The 16767-nt window shown below is 43.5% G+C and overlaps 1 protein-coding gene across 23 annotated transcripts in view; it reads right to left on the bottom strand.

The window, feature by feature from the left end:
- Positions 1-16767, bottom strand: part of LOC146175052 (CUGBP Elav-like family member 1-A) — a 566960-nt gene that overhangs the window by 24628 nt on the left and 525565 nt on the right. For 15 of the 23 annotated variants that reach the window (XM_084584452.1, XM_084584454.1, XM_084584456.1 and 12 more), the window contains 5 exons: positions 16632-16727; positions 10621-10713; positions 6714-6737; positions 1330-1465; positions 369-445 (listed from right to left, as the gene is read on the bottom strand). In XM_084584452.1, the coding sequence (XP_084440578.1) occupies positions 369-445; positions 1330-1465; positions 6714-6737; positions 10621-10713; positions 16632-16727 (426 nt within the window). The remainder of the gene's footprint in view (positions 1-368; positions 446-1329; positions 1466-6713; positions 6738-10620; positions 10714-16631; positions 16728-16767) is intronic. The other 8 variants (XM_084584458.1, XM_084584448.1, XM_084584449.1 and 5 more) reach the window with 4 other exon arrangements.

The following is a 16767-nucleotide window of genomic DNA, read 5'->3' as shown; positions in this document are numbered from 1 at the left end:
GACATCTATTGCCAGCTGGATTATGGAACCAGAAATCATGTCTAGCTGGAATGTTTCGGTTTTCAGCTGGAAATAGCTCCAGTTGGAATCTCATCTCCTATCTGCTTAAAAATGAAAATCCAGCTGGAAATTCAACTGGAAACGCTTTTCCCGCTGGAAAGTGTACGCCTGAGGAAAGACTACCAAGTGTCCAGTTTTAAGCGGGAGCCCATGTTTTTTCCCAATCAGATTTTGACTAGGATGCTCGTTCCCCATTCCTCTCAGCGGTGTTCCCGTCTTCCCTAACCCTGTCGCCCCTTCACAAGTACCACGTAGCAGCCATAGCGTGGGAGGGGGAGAGGACAACACACACAGGAAGCAGCACTCACATGGATACTGCTGCATACCCGAATAGGCCTGTGCCAGGGCATCCAGGCTGGGACCGTTGGCAGTCAGACCACCCGCACTGCACAGGAAAGCGCTCCAGTCATAAGTCAGGTAAAGATCGAATAAAACAAAAGCTCCAAAGGTGGAAGAGAGCCTCAGAAACAAAATCATGAAAGAAAGCCCCCCGGAAACTACTCTTCTCAACAAAGTGAGCATCGATACTAAGTCTTTTAAAGGTGGCAGCTTGCCATAGCAAAGTGAAAGGTTTTTCAAGACCATGCTTTCACCAAACGCGGGCCACTTTGTTAGGCTCTGGGATGAAAACAATGATTCATCGCTCTTTCCACATACACTTGGGTTGCCTCCATATAATACAGCTTCTGAAGCTACACAGAACTTGACAGGATTTAAGTGCCTAATGAGCACGGAAGCAAAAACTCATTGCCTCTGTTATTGAAATTTTAGAGAGGTTTTATGAAACACCAAGACTGCTGCTCACTGTCCCACTGTAAGCAGGCAGTTTCAACGGGTAACGTTAAACCTGACCAAGTGTAACATCACAGGGCACCAAGGTAACCTCGCTACCACCAGGTGAACGCACCAGGAAGGTAAAGCTATCCTGTTCTTAATGAGACATGCTGCTTCGTTTATTGCTGTTTTTCAAGTTTCAAGTCTAGTCAAGTTCGGTGCGGCCACAGGTAGAAAATGTGTTAATTCACATTGCAACATACAGTACAGCTGCTACAGCAGTGCAAAGGAGAGAAAGAAAAAAAGAGAACGCGAAATGAACACCAACACGTGAGGTACAAAATTCAATGGTGTAGGAAACAAGAAAAATGAAATAAAAACACAGCCAAAAATAGAGCACAATATGGTTCGCCTATTCCATGTGACTTCCCTCAAAGTTGCTCACAAATTCCCAAGTAATCAGAGCAGCCTCTGGTTCGCTACAGCGTGGCTTACCCATTGACGTTGGTCAGTGCACCCATCGTCGTGAGTGAGTTGGTGCTCATGCCCAGGGCCATGCTCGATACGGGGCTCAGAGAGCTCACACCGCTCAGGGACGAGTTGCCGCTCGACGTGCTCCCAGACACATTCCCTGAGGGAGAGAGTATAAGACAACTAAACACTAACTCTCAGGCTTCAGTCCCAACTTCCTGCATCCCACACCACTCTGCAGAACTGTTGACCGGCCACAGTTGTTATACCCTTGGTCTAATTGTGTGGGCCCCAGCAGTCAATAAGCTTAAAGAATGGAATATATCGACAAAAATAAATTCCATCATTCAGCTGGAATAGATATTACAAGAGTTTCAACCTGAGTGCGTACGTTACGAAGTGCACCATTACATCTCGTGCAATATGCCCTGGATAAACGCAAACCAAAATCCTTCACTGCAGTCACAATCCACACACTTGTGACGGAGTCTAAACATGTAATTTCTGCAGCATACTGATACCTGTAAAGCAGACATAGAAGATCCCCACCATTTTCTCATAAGATGGAAAAAAACCACCTCCACAGCTATTGGGCTGTCTTTCGCTCAAACATTCTAGCAGTAAACTAGTTAAAGTCACACACTTCTACAGCTAATCCATTATTAAAAAAATAAAGCACATCAAAAATAGTTACACTTTAACACTTTTTAGTCACAGTTGATAGTAAAAAATCTGACAAGCTGCCCTTTTTCTGATAAAACACCAACTATTACTGAATGAATGAAACATCTGCTAAACTAAAAATGGCTAATGAAACTTGTCACAGATTAGAGGCAGAAGGTGAAGTTTCATTTCAATCTACCCCTCCGACACCCCGATGTAGATAAGTAGTTTTTAAGTTTATATTTTTAAACTATACGAGACACTGTTTTCAAAAAGACATCCTTCCATGAATTCAGGTCTCTGCAAGAATGGAGCAAAAATATCAGTCAGAAGAAAGGGCAGCATTTATTTGCTTACCACTCTCGCTTAAAGGGCAGCAAATAACTGGGATTCACACGTTGTTCGCACGAATAGAGTTGCACAAAGTCTGAAAGTACTCCGAATCCTCAACATTCTGTGCAGTATGCAACCAGATAAAAAATTGGTAAACCTAGTGCAACTAACTGACCACTGGCTAATGACTGTGCACCTGAAGGTTATCAATTTCTGCTCCTATACTAGTAAGAAAGAAATGAAAAAGAAACTGCTTAGAGAGTTGTGAGGTAAACCAGGTTGGGTGTGAACACTTCTACAGACGAAGCTAAGCAGAGACTACAAACACAGGCTTGGGACATTAATGCCTCAGGGAAGGAAAGATGATACCACCCCCGTAAGCAATCAAAAGGATCGCATGTAGGCAAATTTACTGACATCTGGAAACTGCGTATAATCTAACATAAAAGGAATTGAACAGTAAGGCAATGCTTGAAGTGCTGCTCATGAATAGTACTCAAGTGCAGGAGTAATTTAGTTTGGTTAAGGGGGGACAGAGCTCTTGGGACACTTTTCTTCATCTTTAGGCTCTATGCAATGACAATGCCCAGCCTTGACCAGTTATTTATGCTTATTTTAAATATGTAATCACTTTTCCAATATGTCAATCAGTTTTCAAGATATTTCACATTTTCATTCCATTTTTTATATAATCAAAAGTGAAAAAAGCACTTGTCAGAAGACTATTGTTAACATATGACTAGACAGTGTACAGTAATAAGAACACAACATAGAAACTACTTTTTTAATGATGGAAATATCTCTAATTTTACAAATTGTTTAAGTTCGATGTGGGAAAAAGTGGTTGATGAACCATTTTAATTAGACTGCGCAAAAATAAAATGAGAAATCTGTTCCCGACATTGTATACTCACTTAGGAACATGCTGCAATTAAAATTATTCCTTTATCTACTCTAGATGCGAAGATATCCATCTTGTAAACTAGCAAACAGTCAAAAATTGTATTTTGAAGAAATGAGAAATAAGCAGCAGAGATGGTATTTATTCAGCTTGTTTGCACCTTATAAAATGGAATGAATGGCCCAGGAAGTGAATAATTTAGTAGGCATGTAGACATGTGCTCTAGACTTCCAAAATGTCATTTTAGAAAAGCTGCTCTCTTTTTTTTTTTGCGATTTCTGGCCCCCCAAGAGCCCTATCCCCCCTAATGTAATAAACTAGCAGAAAAAAAAATTCTTCCCCCTCCCCCCTTCCCCTCCTGGCAAGCGACCAAGGCAATCACTAGTGCTTTTTACAGTAAGAAAACCTTTCTGATAACTACGCCATTTTGAGTCCCTACCTGTTTGAAAAGTTTTGGAGCATTTCTCAAAAAAAAAAAAAAAAAATAAAAGATAAAGATATCGAGGCTATGCGAGGCAAATCAAGCTTCTGCAATCACTACTGGAAAAAACTACACATTTTTCTGCCCAGGCTCTAGCAAGGATATATTGAATTCAGTTGCCGCCCTACATTTTCTCCGAGAAAATTTAGCAAGGTGGAAGGTAATAATTGCATTTTCTAAGCACTGAAGATGCATGGCAATTACTTGCAGCAATTTGCATTTCAAATTAAACACCACAGGTTATATGAATTATGGACCAGCCATTGCTAAGAAAAATTTGCTTGGATGAATAAAGTGTTTTCATTGTCTTTGTAACTGTTTTTTTTTTCTTATGCCTTATAGAACTGTACCCCCCCACACTGTAGTGCCACATGTGGCGCTGTGGGTAAAAGATAAATAAATACAGTAAACCCTCAACTCGTAGTTGTAAAATCCGGGGAAAATTTCAAGATAAGCGGAGTTTCAAGTTAAGCAAAATGCCGAAAATTCCTGGCGACAACCCCTGGCAATCTGTCGCGCGCCGCCGTCGCCAGCGCCTATCGCTGCCGCTGGTGCACATCGCAAACAGCCACGAGACTCTGCGACAGAGGCACGTCGTCGTTCGATCACGGAGAGTATAGTTACGTTATATCCCATTTCTAACACTACACAGCTTGAAATACAATAACACTGATGAAATCTTTTAAGCATCGCGTTTAAAAAAAAAATAAAAAGGTCGCAGCGCAGCGCAGCGGTGTGCTGCTACAGATGCATACTTGCAGTGGCTTTCTCTTGCTCCTTTAAAAAATCGACAATATCTAGCCACACTAGCCTTTTTATTTTCCTTTACTACCCTACCAGCCTTCTGCGATTGGCTGCCTCGCGGGCTGCTTACAGGTGAGACTCGAAATTTTCTAAAAACCCAGAACCTGAGCATGCCAGCGATGAGCGAAAATGCTTTGGCGGCCCTCAGCCCGTCGCGCCATCGACGCTCCACTGCACAAGGGAAGCTTTTGTAATAAACGCAAAAGAATTCTCAGGAAAAACTGAATTTTATTATTTTAGAAGGCAGAACTGGGTAATGCTTTGCCTGCTTCGCGTTGGAATTCAGCAGCTCGACAAAAGCGTCCTCGAGCTGCTGAACGCTTCGCATAAGCCGTTGGTCGCCGCTGCTGCAACTTTGTTGTGGACACCACACATACAATAAAAAACAATCAATGCTTTGTGCACATATCGTGACGAAACAGGACTACACGATCACTAAGTCGCTCTTGCCGCTCTGCCTGTGTGAAGGGCAACTGACCGAACCACGCTGACCTGGCTGAACCGACTGCCCGATAAGACCCCTCAGCCCCTGCGCGCGCAAGCGGCGCTCACGTGACTGCTCCCAAGGCAAGAAACGGCTGCGTCCGTGGGAATTTTGTATTCGCTCCTCGAACGTGACCGCGTTCGGCACTTCGTATAGAAACAAAACGCTCGCTCGGAGCCCCTATAACCTCCCAGTAATGACGATTGCCTTTGGTTCTTCCGGTCAAAATTTCGAGATACGCATTAAGCTCGAAAAATGCTTAGAGATAAACGGGAGCTAATACATAGCACCTATGGGAGGTGAAGGCGCGCCGTGGAAAATTTTCCTACATTATACATGCCTGGTAACAGGCACTGAGATCAAAGGATGCTGACTGTCGTGGCCTAGGTATTTAACTCTATCCTGTACGTGTCTATTCCCATTGATAGCCCGCTATCGGTGGTTTCACAATTCGAATTTTCCCACTTTTGAAGTGCTCCTTGACAAGTAGCACCATCCAGTGGGAAATAAAAGAACCCTTCTTTCAGTTTTGCTTTTTCTTTTTTTTTTTTTTTTTTTCATTTTATCCGTCCTTCCGCGCCCGTCCAGATGGTGTCCGGACTCGGGTAATAGGCGCTCCTTGTTTGCATCATGGGCTTAGACGTCCCATGCTTCTGTTGCGCGGAAACAGCACAGTTCCACCGAATAATGCATCAGAGAGCTCGTTAGATGCGAACAGCCGCAATGATGACTCAGAAGACGAATTCAGCTCTTCAGACTTTAGCACTGACAGCAAAGCTGCATCAAACAGACCAGGAACGTCGACAGCCATGCCCCAATAAGTTTCGTTTTCGCCCCTGAAAAGTTTCACTTTTGCTGCGTGCTGATCGGAAGAGATCATTGTTCTGAAGGTTACAACTGTTATCTGCAAGGTGACGCCTTTTGGGTAGTATTACTTGCTGCCAGCAGCGCAGGGAGTCGTATTTTTCGCTAGAGGACAACCAGGGGTCAACCTCGGCATAGTTGACCTCAAATAGTTTTCTTGCCTAACTCAGTGAATACTGTACACAGAAAGAAGTTAGAATTTGCTGCAATGCTGCATTGGTCCCTGTTGTACAAAACGCATATTTCAAAATTTTTTATTTGTTTCAAAAGCCTTTGATGCTTTTGTGCGTTTTCAAACTTTTTTTTTTCATCACTCACTCAATAAATATGTTGATTGTCACTAATACCATTGTGAAAAAGAATTCCTCCTCTACAATTTGCTATAATAGAGAGTCCTCTACCAAGCGAGTTTAATCAAGGAAAAAAAATTATTAAAGATACCACCCAAAAACCACCACTTTTCCCACAGGCAAGAAAAAGTTTAGTATATGGGTAGGCAGCCTGGAAAGCCTAGTTGCATCTAGTGATCACCTACATTAACAGGCAAGTTTTACTGCGTAGGACAACACTTTACTATAATCTCCCCTCCATAAAGCACCCACTTCCAGCATGTGATTAAAAAACAGTGCATGCACCACCTCTGTGCCAAAGCATGCACTGGGAACCCTGGTGCAAAAAAACAAGCTCAGAAACAGCACCCACCACATTCACGAACAACATGACCTCACAGAGTACAACGGGGAAACAAAACAAAATAGGAAACAAGAAAATCCACAAGGGACACGAAACAAGAAAACAACATGCATTCTTTTCTTTTTTCATCACTTGCAGCACAAAACATATCACAAGAATAAGCTTGCTACTGAGAGGATCCTCACCTGCAGAACTGCGCCTGCTGAGGACTGCAAATTTGAGTGTGTTTATTTTTTCAGTTATGTATGCAGATTTTTGTGTATGTTTGGCATCGTGGTCATCCGAGGAGGAGGAGGAAACATAGACAAGAGCGGGGCAGGCAGAGGGGAAGGGGAGAAAAAAAAGAACAAGGGAAGAGGAGAGAGGAAAAAAAAAAAACAGGAGCACCGTGTTAACAGATTCATAAAAAATAATAAAAATGCAAAACAATTAGCTGCACCAGAACAAAACAAGAAAAAGGAAGTTAAAAAATAAAGCCCCATAGAAAATCTAATGCCCCACTCCAGCGAATGGCAGGAAAGAAATTAGGTCTCACATCTTAATTTCTGAGCTGAGTGCTTTATAGTGCTTTCTGCAGTTTCTGTTCAAAGCATCATGCCTACAATCAGCCTACTCACTGAGGCTACAATTAAGAAGATTGAATAGAGTGCCAGCAATTACAATTGAAACTGTCAGCCAGGAATTGAAAAATATACACATTTGGCTGTATGGACTGAACAAAGATGCATCACTCAGCTACAGGCTGTGTGTCTGTCGCTTCATGAACTTTAGAGGCAGACTGTAGTTAACACGTCCAGTTTAAAGCTGCAATTTAAGGGACCACGAAAAGCCATTTACTCAGAACTAGAAAGCACGCACTAACCATTGCTTTTCTATCAGTTGTTTCTGGGTAGCAAATCTTTACTAGCTTCTCTAACATCAAAGGTATCAGAGATAAAAAAAATGATGCACCTCCTCTCCACTTCAACTCAGTTCACTGCGGCGTGCAAGAAAAAATAAAGGAAACAGGTTGCAAGGTTTGTGAAGAGTCACCCTAATCAGATGCAAGGAGCCCTTTTTAGAAATTGTTTGCAAACTACAGGGTCCAAGCATTGCTCTTAAATTTCACTCAAACACTCGCGAAGAGCAGCTGTAAGGATTTCTTGCACTACAATATTACCATAAATATTGTTCATGGTCTCTTTTTGAAAACTGAAATAGAGAGCCAGCGATGAAGAATGTAGAGGCCTGAATGATATCACACTTGTCTAGAGTGTTCGAGCAGTATGTTGCGGAGCAAATGAATGACATCTTAGATCAGCTGCTTTGCTGCGGGCAAAGTATCTGCAACTTCGCAGTTATTGCGACTATTTAACCGTGTTCAAGGGCTATGATTAAAACTGCGTGAAGTGATTATCAGCAAAAGCCAGCACCCATTTTACAATTTAACTTTATTTTCTCTGCCCAGCACTGCTCAAGCACCTAGTTGAGTGCGATTAGGTCGGTACTTATTTGTTGTACAGAATAATATACTAGGTACAGCACTTGCTCACAAGCTGCGTGCCAATGCGGCGCACCACAAACTTTTGAGCCACATTGTAGCTAGCATGTGAACCAATTCCGCCAAACACAACAAGCAACTCGCAAATAAAAGGAAAAAGAAACAACAACAGGGTAGGTGGAAATAGGAGGGAACAACCAGCACGCATAGAGTGGTAGTCACATGCACAGACTGAGAAAACTAGCTAACTATGCCACTGGGCAGCATACGATGAGACAAAAGAAAGTGCCAGGGTGGCACAAGAAAAAATGGTGGGCAATGATGAGAGAAATAATGCAGGCAGCATTCCCTGTGCTGTGATTGTGACAGTTGTGGCCATGCCCTACGCTGTAGAGAGAAATCAACTACACCATGGTTCAAGTTTTGCGACGTCTTGGCACAGACAAACGTATGGGCAGTTCAAGCTCGTCAATGAAAAATGAAACAGTTCATTTTACTTCTGTATGCTCGACTAAAGATTGTCCCAAAGGACACAGCACTATTGACATAGGCGACAATCTCTTAGGCAAACCAAATTTCACTATTTACACTATGTGAAATGCCGCCATGTTTCATGGGAGAGGTGCTGACTGCAAACTTCCCAAATCTCTAATGAGGTCACATAAACGTAAAAAAAAAAAAAAATTCCTGCGGCTCAACAACCCACATACGTGTTTCAAACAATGGCCAAATGAGGGATTCTGCCAAACAAAGCCCTATTAATGCAAATATGGTCTGTTAAGAGGTTACGCTTGACCCATTCTTTTTACAGGATTTTTTTCACAACATTCATACAGGCTGAAGTCTGAGATCACACAAAAAAACCTTACTGCTTACACACCTCAAGAATCTGCCGATGCATGATTAGGTGATTGAAGCAACCATAAAAAAAAAGTGACAAAAATAATGACTAATAGGCCTCAGAAAATGGTCACAAAAATGAATTGCTGACAGTGGCAGGACATGTGAAAACAACCTATTAGAGAAAAACGACCGTAACTGAAGCAGGGAAAACTGGCCACACACAGAGGCTGCTTTAGGAGACAAAACAAAGACCTTGTTGCTCTTTCACAGTGATCCCATTCAGGCTACTCGTTGGGCAAGAGGGAGCCTGGAGCTAAGCAAGCTCGAAAGGATTTTCACTCTCGCATCCTGTGTTTTGCTCCAAAATCCAAACCTCCTGCTGATGTTGGAACCTTCCTCAAATATAAATGTCCATCCAAGTCAAGGAGGTCTACAGCCTGAACATAGGAGCCAACTCATCTGTACAGAGTGACTAGCAAGTTTACCTCGGAAACTGTCGGTTGAAGACTCCCACATTCTCGAAGTCTTCATTTCAAGGTTTTTTGCATAACAATGCGTTCTTCTCTCTCTTATTTCAAAAGAGAGAAATAACAAGACTAGTTTTCAAGACCTTGGTGGTTAGAGGTAACTGAGCCCCCTCAGTAGAAGGCTTTTTTAACCAGTAATAAAAACCGAATGATCAGCCCTTGCACACTTAGTTTTAGTTAAGTTCTGTCCTTCATACCGAGACGTCACTACTGGTCCAAATGATGAATCAATTTTTCGAGGCCCCCAGTCAAGCAGCGAAGCTGACCGTTAGGTTGATTGTACAAAGCGGAAAGTATTAATGCCAAAAGTTCCAAGTGCAATATCTATGTTAAAGTTGAGCACAATAAATCAGTAAGCGAGCTGTATAAGCAGAACTTTCAACAAATGCTGTGCTATACATAGGAAGGGTACTGAACGAAGGGTATGTTACCAAAACAGAGGGGGAAAAAAAATTGAAACTGTTCAGCTCGCTTGGCACAATCAAGTAATAAAAAGCTATTACTAGTAGTGATATGAGACATTCAAAACCAGAAGCATGCTGATATAAAATTTAAAAAAAACAAGAAGAAAAGGTGGCTTATACGAATCAAAATGAAAAAAAGGCACGCGACTATGTCGATTTGTGCTGATGTGGCCATTGTGGCAAGTGGAGGAGGATGAAGCTTGGTGCAAAATTAGCCCACACGGGCGTTTCTTCAACAAACCGCCGGTCAAGCACAACTTACCATGGCGCTTGGTGAGGGTGACTGCAATGCATAAATGCCCGCGACGCATGAGGGTGCGTCCGGAGAAACCAGCCGTGCTCTCAACTTATGCATGGTGATAAGGAGACAGATCACACGACTTCTGACATCGAGGGAGGCATGCAGTGGTCACAGCACAGAAAAGTGTAACATACAGCCTGGTATGACACGAAAAGGGAACATTTCCATATTCAAGGGCATACAGGGTGGATTTATATGTTAGTCTGAGGTTATGGAAACACGATGGCCAGTTTCAACTGGAGCTCCCCACGATCTCAGCACTCCTAGTTGTGGGCAAAAGTATGTCACCTGTGGTGAAGAAACAAGACCTGAAAAGCCAATGCTAACAGGTCCCATTCGAACCTTCGCCAGAGAATGTGTCCAGAGAATGTGTCCAGCCATTTCCTTTCATATCAGACCAAATAATGCAAAAGAAGAAAGAAGAGTTTGAGAAGAAAAAAGAGAGAGAGGGGGAGGGAGGAAGGTGGTGAATCTCACCCGCCGCTGAGAGGCCCGGAATGCCGGCAGAGTTGTTCCCACTGCCGGCTGCCGCTAGTGCTGCCAGGTTCTGCACCACCATGGGGTTGATGCCTGGGTGAAAAGAAAGAGGGAGAGAGAGAGAAAACACCAAAAACTGAGTTGTAATTTCACCTTCAATCTACATACAGATGACAAAGAAGCACCCACAAAGGTTATTTCTCGCATTTCACTGAAACAATGAAAACTAATTTTATGTTGGGATCAGAAAAATCTCTCACTGCATCCTTCAAAGCTTGTGTGGCATGGTGAACCTTCTAAAATGGTGCGAGTGTACACTGAAGACTTTGCATTAATATTACATGGCACACGGAGCTGAAGCTCTTTGCGGAGCTAAACACTGTGCTGGTATTGAAAAAAAAAATGGCTAACATCAGGTGATGATTCCTGCCCCTTTGGGACTTGCAGCCTTGAAAACATGAAGGAAAACTGGTCACAGGTACTTCCCTCCCAGTCCCCTCTTTTTCAACAGAAAAGCACGAGACTAAATTTTGAAGTTTTTGTCACAATTAAGCTCTCAAGTATAAAGAATGTGCTCTGGTACAAAGTGTTGAAAGGCTCAAGGGACTGAAGAGACCACAGAGGCTCTCTGGAGCCACGAAATCTGCTCTCAGGAGCACAACACAGTGAGCACTCGACTCCGCTAGGCTTCAGTGTTCCCAAGAGCAAAAAGAAAGCACCGTTGGCAGACGGTGCAACCGTTACCGGCACCTAAGAATAGTACAGGTGACAGCACACGGTAATCAAAGCAACGATTAGTATTAGCCAGCATGGTAAAGCAGTTACCATTGCATCCAGGTCACGTATCTTGTCTTCCTTACCGGTAAAAAAAGTTAGATACCACACAGCTCGTTCACAGCCACAAAAGAAATAGGCTAAGCAGCTTGCACAGAGAACATGCAATGGTAAAGCTGTGCGTTACACATACATCAAAACACAGCTGGGCATGCCATTCGCACGAGTAAGCAAAAACAAAAAAATGCCCCATCAGTGAGCACCATTTTCTGCTGCAGACATTAGCACGAGTGGTCATGTACACTTCATTTCTCTCGTGATTGGTCAATGCAGTGAAACGTGTACAGTTTGGAACAAAAGCCTAGCAAAGCTAATCCCGAAACAACAAAAGACTGCATCTACGCACAAGCTGCAATGCAGCGAACAGAAACGCAGGTGCAGCAGAGAAAATACCGAGCACATACCAGTGTTAGGACTTTCTTCACTTGCTTGGCAGGGATGATATAAAGGCTGCTTGAATGTGTATTTGACTGCACACTAGTGACAGTTGTTAGCACAATTGTTAGCATACGCAGCGGTGGAAGCAGGCTCCAGCATTTTGGAGCAACTCGGAGAGCAGTAAAACCGCAGTCTTGGAGTGTGTTCCGAGGCTCAAACACTTTTGCTAATGGTAATTTTCGCTTCTTCATATATAAAAAAGCCTGATTGGATTACCTTTTATTCAATGCTTAATGCTTTGCTCAACAAGCATGCATCTCTGACCAGACATGGCAAACAGCCAGAACATGTACGGATCCTTAAAAAAACCCGACTAACCTGAGCAACCATTTGGAAGAGACTAGCAGCAAATGAAATGCTTGCTTCCACACTTCATAACTGAACAACTTTACCCAAAAGCTTTTCACTATTTTCAATTGATATTCGTGTGGGGCCGTCGTGTGGGGTTGTGTCAAAACCTTCTGCCCCACTACACAGGTCCTTACCGTGTACTACGCCCAGTGACTGACGTGACCTATGAGATTGCACCGCTCCACCCAAAGTCACCGACTGCTACACCCACTTCCGAAATCTTACATGTCACCCGCCTCAAGCCATACTACTCCCCCTCCACACCGCACGCCTAATACGCACCGGGACATTGCCTTTTGCCGAGGGGGGTAGTGTTACCGGGAAACGCGGGACCAAAGTGATGTGCTCACTGACAAAGACGACGACCGAGGAATGCGGGCACGATGAAGCGTTGAGAAAGAGGACGACACTGACAGAGCGAATACTGCATGGCTACTGAAGTCTTAGCGTCAAGTTCAGCCCATCGCAGTGCCGTTACATTAAGTACATCCCCGTAACAATATATATTCAAAGGTTGACTCTACGACTTTGATGCGCTCAACCACAACCATTATAAACATTCATGAGCAGGATATTTCTGCTCTCTATCTTGTGCATATCATTTGTGATCCTACACCTGCGCTGATGAATTTCTGGGCTTTGGTCAATAGTGCTTTAAAGAAGGACGGCACTCAAGGGTTCCTCCTCCAGGTGCTTTACATTCTGGCCTTCATCGCTTGAGCTACGATGGGGCTTCCTTAATTTCAACATGCTGGCAATAAATAGGCTCTGCATGGCTTTCCAACACTTTCGAGAACACTTTTAGAGATTGGCACCGAAGTGGCATATCACTCCCACAACAGTTCAAGTATGCTTTTGTCTGGTATAGGCTTGACAACCTCGGTGGTGTACCGACCTGGTTTCACTGTAGAACCATTAGAACAGCTTGGCTCATGGCTCGTGGTAGTTTGCCCTGTCTACTTCACCCGATGTCCCAGTTCCCTCACTACCGATGATTCAAATGGCTGGGAGAAAGTGCTATGTTACGTACGCGGAGCATTTCTTTGCAATTAATTCCTCAATCCCTTGTGGCTCATTTTAATTTTACTTGTGAGCAAACATTCATTATTCCGCATGCTTTTCTATTCATGGAACTTTCATATGCATTAGGCTCAGTGTGAGATGCCACCAATGCACTGCCATCGTTTTGACTATGGCGGCCCCCGTATCAAGTACTGTCAGGGAAAAAAGTTTTGCGGGACACGGGTTTGTGGAAAAAAACATTCATTTCTATGTTGCTTCGCTAGTTTGTATTCCAATATTTTTTTTTCTGAATGGGGCGCGTATGTCCCCTTGCGATTCGGCACATTTCATTCTCCTCATCTGGCTGATTGCAAAGAAAAAAATATTTTTCCACGAACTCTCATCCCGCAAACTTTCTCCCCGACTGTACATGAAACTCTCAATATGCCATCGTCCTGCAGTGCTTCTCGCAGTCGTTTGATCAAACTGCATCAGATCACGGTTAATAGCAGTTTTGAAGTGTTCCAGAGTAGGATGGAGCTGGGAAAGCAGTTTGGATCGGGATGAGCAAATGGAGCAGCGCTTCCACCCCGGAATATGTTCAATGTATTGCACAGTTTTCACTAGGCAAGATGCGAGATTAGTTTCATCATCAAAGAGTGTTCCATGCTATTCTGGCTGCAACTGTGCCGCGCAAGCCACGAAAATAAGCGCAAGACCCAGCAAAACTAAGAGCCAGTCAACACAGACAGCTCTAGCAGTAGCCTTTCTTTGTACAGCCTTTGATGAAATCGTCTCACCCGTGACTAGAGCAAGACCTCTTTTTCGTGCGACCTTAGCAGTGGCCTCAAGTAATGGTTATCTTGGCTCCTCCTCATCCAGTTACTCTACTGCTTCAAAAGTTGCAGTTTATGCAGGAAAGAAGCAGAAGGTGTGGGATGCTGTGGTTGACACCAATAAAATGACTAGGCCTACTCCCCCCCCCCCCCCCCCCTCCCCCAAAGTCCTTTCTTACGAAAAACAGCAAGGCTACAAGGGAACTAATAGTTGTGTTCGGCTTTATGATGCAACTAAGGCTATCATGTGCCAAACACAGGGATAAGTGTGTGATGTGTGTCAGGAAATACTTTCTTTAGATGTATGTCAGAGTTTGTTTAGAATGTTGGTCTCTTTGAAAGAACCGGCAACAAAAGGAAATTCGACAAGGGCATTTTCTGCCAGCAGAAGGCTTCGATAGACTGAGTTGTGTTCATGGCATAGAGCTATGAGATGTCTTTTTTTTCCTCATTTCCGCAAGCTCTGTGCACGATACCAGAACATGACTGACTGTGAGCTCATTCCCACATGCTTCACATGTTGGTCTCCCTCTCTTCAGGTATAAAAAGCTGCGCTGTGAGGAGTGCATGGCCGATGCTGAGACACTGAATCACTTCGACGAAACGCTCTTGAATGTTACACGACTTGCATTCTCCGATTATAGGCTTGACAAGGTGTAGTTTGCTGTTTCCCTCATTGTCCTATGATGCCTGCCACTTAGTTCTCAGTTTGCACTGTATTACCTTCATGTGACCTTACGAGGAATATTGATTTGTTTTAGTATAGTAGTATAGCGTTACGGAAACATGCACCACACTAGTCAGCTTTCTCATACCTGCTGATGCCTACGTGGCTAGGGGCCCCAACATGAGGAAAAATTGATTACCTGTCCTTGTCTGTAAGCTTTTACTACATTATTTATGATACTGCCTCGAACTTAGGGCATTATTTCATTTTTGAGATACAGCGCTGTGATTATGCTTAGAAAGTCAAAGCATATACTAACACTGCTTTTAATATTAATTTTCTTTATTACCATTTCTACAGTTACAAAACATTCGACAGTGAAGATTGCAGAAAGGAGAAATTAGTACTGCGTCACTTATTTGTCCATTTGATCTGGCTAAGACAAACTAATATTTGCAAACGCACAGCTATTAATGCCTGCTTTGTGCACACTCACATTTGATTAGCAGCATAGCATCTTTGATTCTAGAAAAACTAGAGGCCAAGTTTAAAAAACAAAACTAACTAAAAATTTTTTTTTAATTGCAGAAAGTTGTGTGGTGTTCAAGAAATATTTTAAAAGACAATGCATTGTTGAAGCTGTGCAAAAGATCACAAGCAAATAATTAAGGGCAAATAATTAAGGGCAAATAAGCATGTTGCTAACCACACTATGAGGCGAGTAGGTGGTTTATTAATTCCCCTTTTGTGGAGCACATCCCTTGAACGGGACCTAAACAGGTGAGCATCAACATTTGCTCAACGAACTGCCGAGCCCGGGTCTTCAACTATGCTGTTGGGAGTGTCGTCACTGCTCTTTATTGTAAACTCTCAAAATGACAAAAAAAAAAAAAAAAAAAAAAAAAACTAAATAAATGTGAGAGAAAGACCGCACCAAAACAGAGGTTATCGCAGGCAAAAACCAATTGAAAATAAAAGAAAACGGAATTCGACCGCACGAGTGTAATCGGCAAGATGAAACAGCGAAGCCTTTTTCATTTAGGAGGAAGGAAGTATATGTGCTGCACAGCCATCAATGAACGTGCATAGAAACTAGACTGTGCTTAAGCAATTTATGACAGCTTCCTGAGGGAATAAATACCAAAGTATGGTGTAAGCCGAGACTGGCCTCCACATGTGGTGGGTAGTTACATTTTGCGCTAACTTTCCTGCATATGCGTGTTTCCGAATGAAGCGATCAGCTGACAGTCAGCACAAAGCTGCCCCACCCTCTCTACTTCGTCCATTGCCTCTCATGCAGTTGACGCTCAGTAGACAATGTGCAGGTGAATTTCTTCAACGCTGCAGTTTAAGCTTCCAGAGCTAGAAGGTGCTTATGTAGAACACACTTTGAGGCAAAAGCTGAGGCCCCGTGAGGCATATGAAACCAAGGCCATATTCACTACTTCATCATTCTAATTCACACGCAGTCTGCTCGGGAGGCCAGAATGAGACCAAATTAGTGAGCAGCCACTCGTCCTCTGGCAAATTTGTATGCATCACATGACCTCAAAATTGCTCCAACTCACCTGCAATGACACAGCCACTGTTTAACCAATCAAACTGAAACTAAGTCAGAAGTAAGTTCATTAAGAGTCTGCCACTGCGCTTAGGTGAATTCCACGGGGCAACCCATGTTTACCGATATCTGGTGCATCGCCATAGAGCAAGGTAACGGGACCAAAATTCTGTGGCCCTGCTGACCTAATTTGCATGAAACAAGAAGACACGGGTGCCTGTATATGTGCAGTATGATTGCAACAACCAACATCCCACTAACTGCAGCAGAAAAATGAGGGCGAGGAGGAGAGGGAGGAGGGGAGCGGACACGTTCTCTCTCTCACCTGGGTTAGTGGCCTGGGCAGACAAGTGGCGATCGGCGGTCAGTACCAGGCAAGAAGGGTGCAAGGGCTGATCGGGGGGGAGCGTGGTCGCGTGCACTACGCGTTCAAGCGAGCGTACGCGCGTGCGCCACCGCAC

This window comes from Amblyomma maculatum, chromosome 11 (assembly GCF_055883805.1).
Source record: "Amblyomma maculatum isolate TAMU_Amacu chromosome 11, ASM5588380v1, whole genome shotgun sequence".
Lineage (NCBI taxonomy): Eukaryota > Metazoa > Arthropoda > Arachnida > Ixodida > Ixodidae > Amblyomma > Amblyomma maculatum.
The sequence above is the reverse complement of the archived record's forward strand: the minus strand, read 5'-3'. Positions and strand labels throughout refer to the sequence as shown.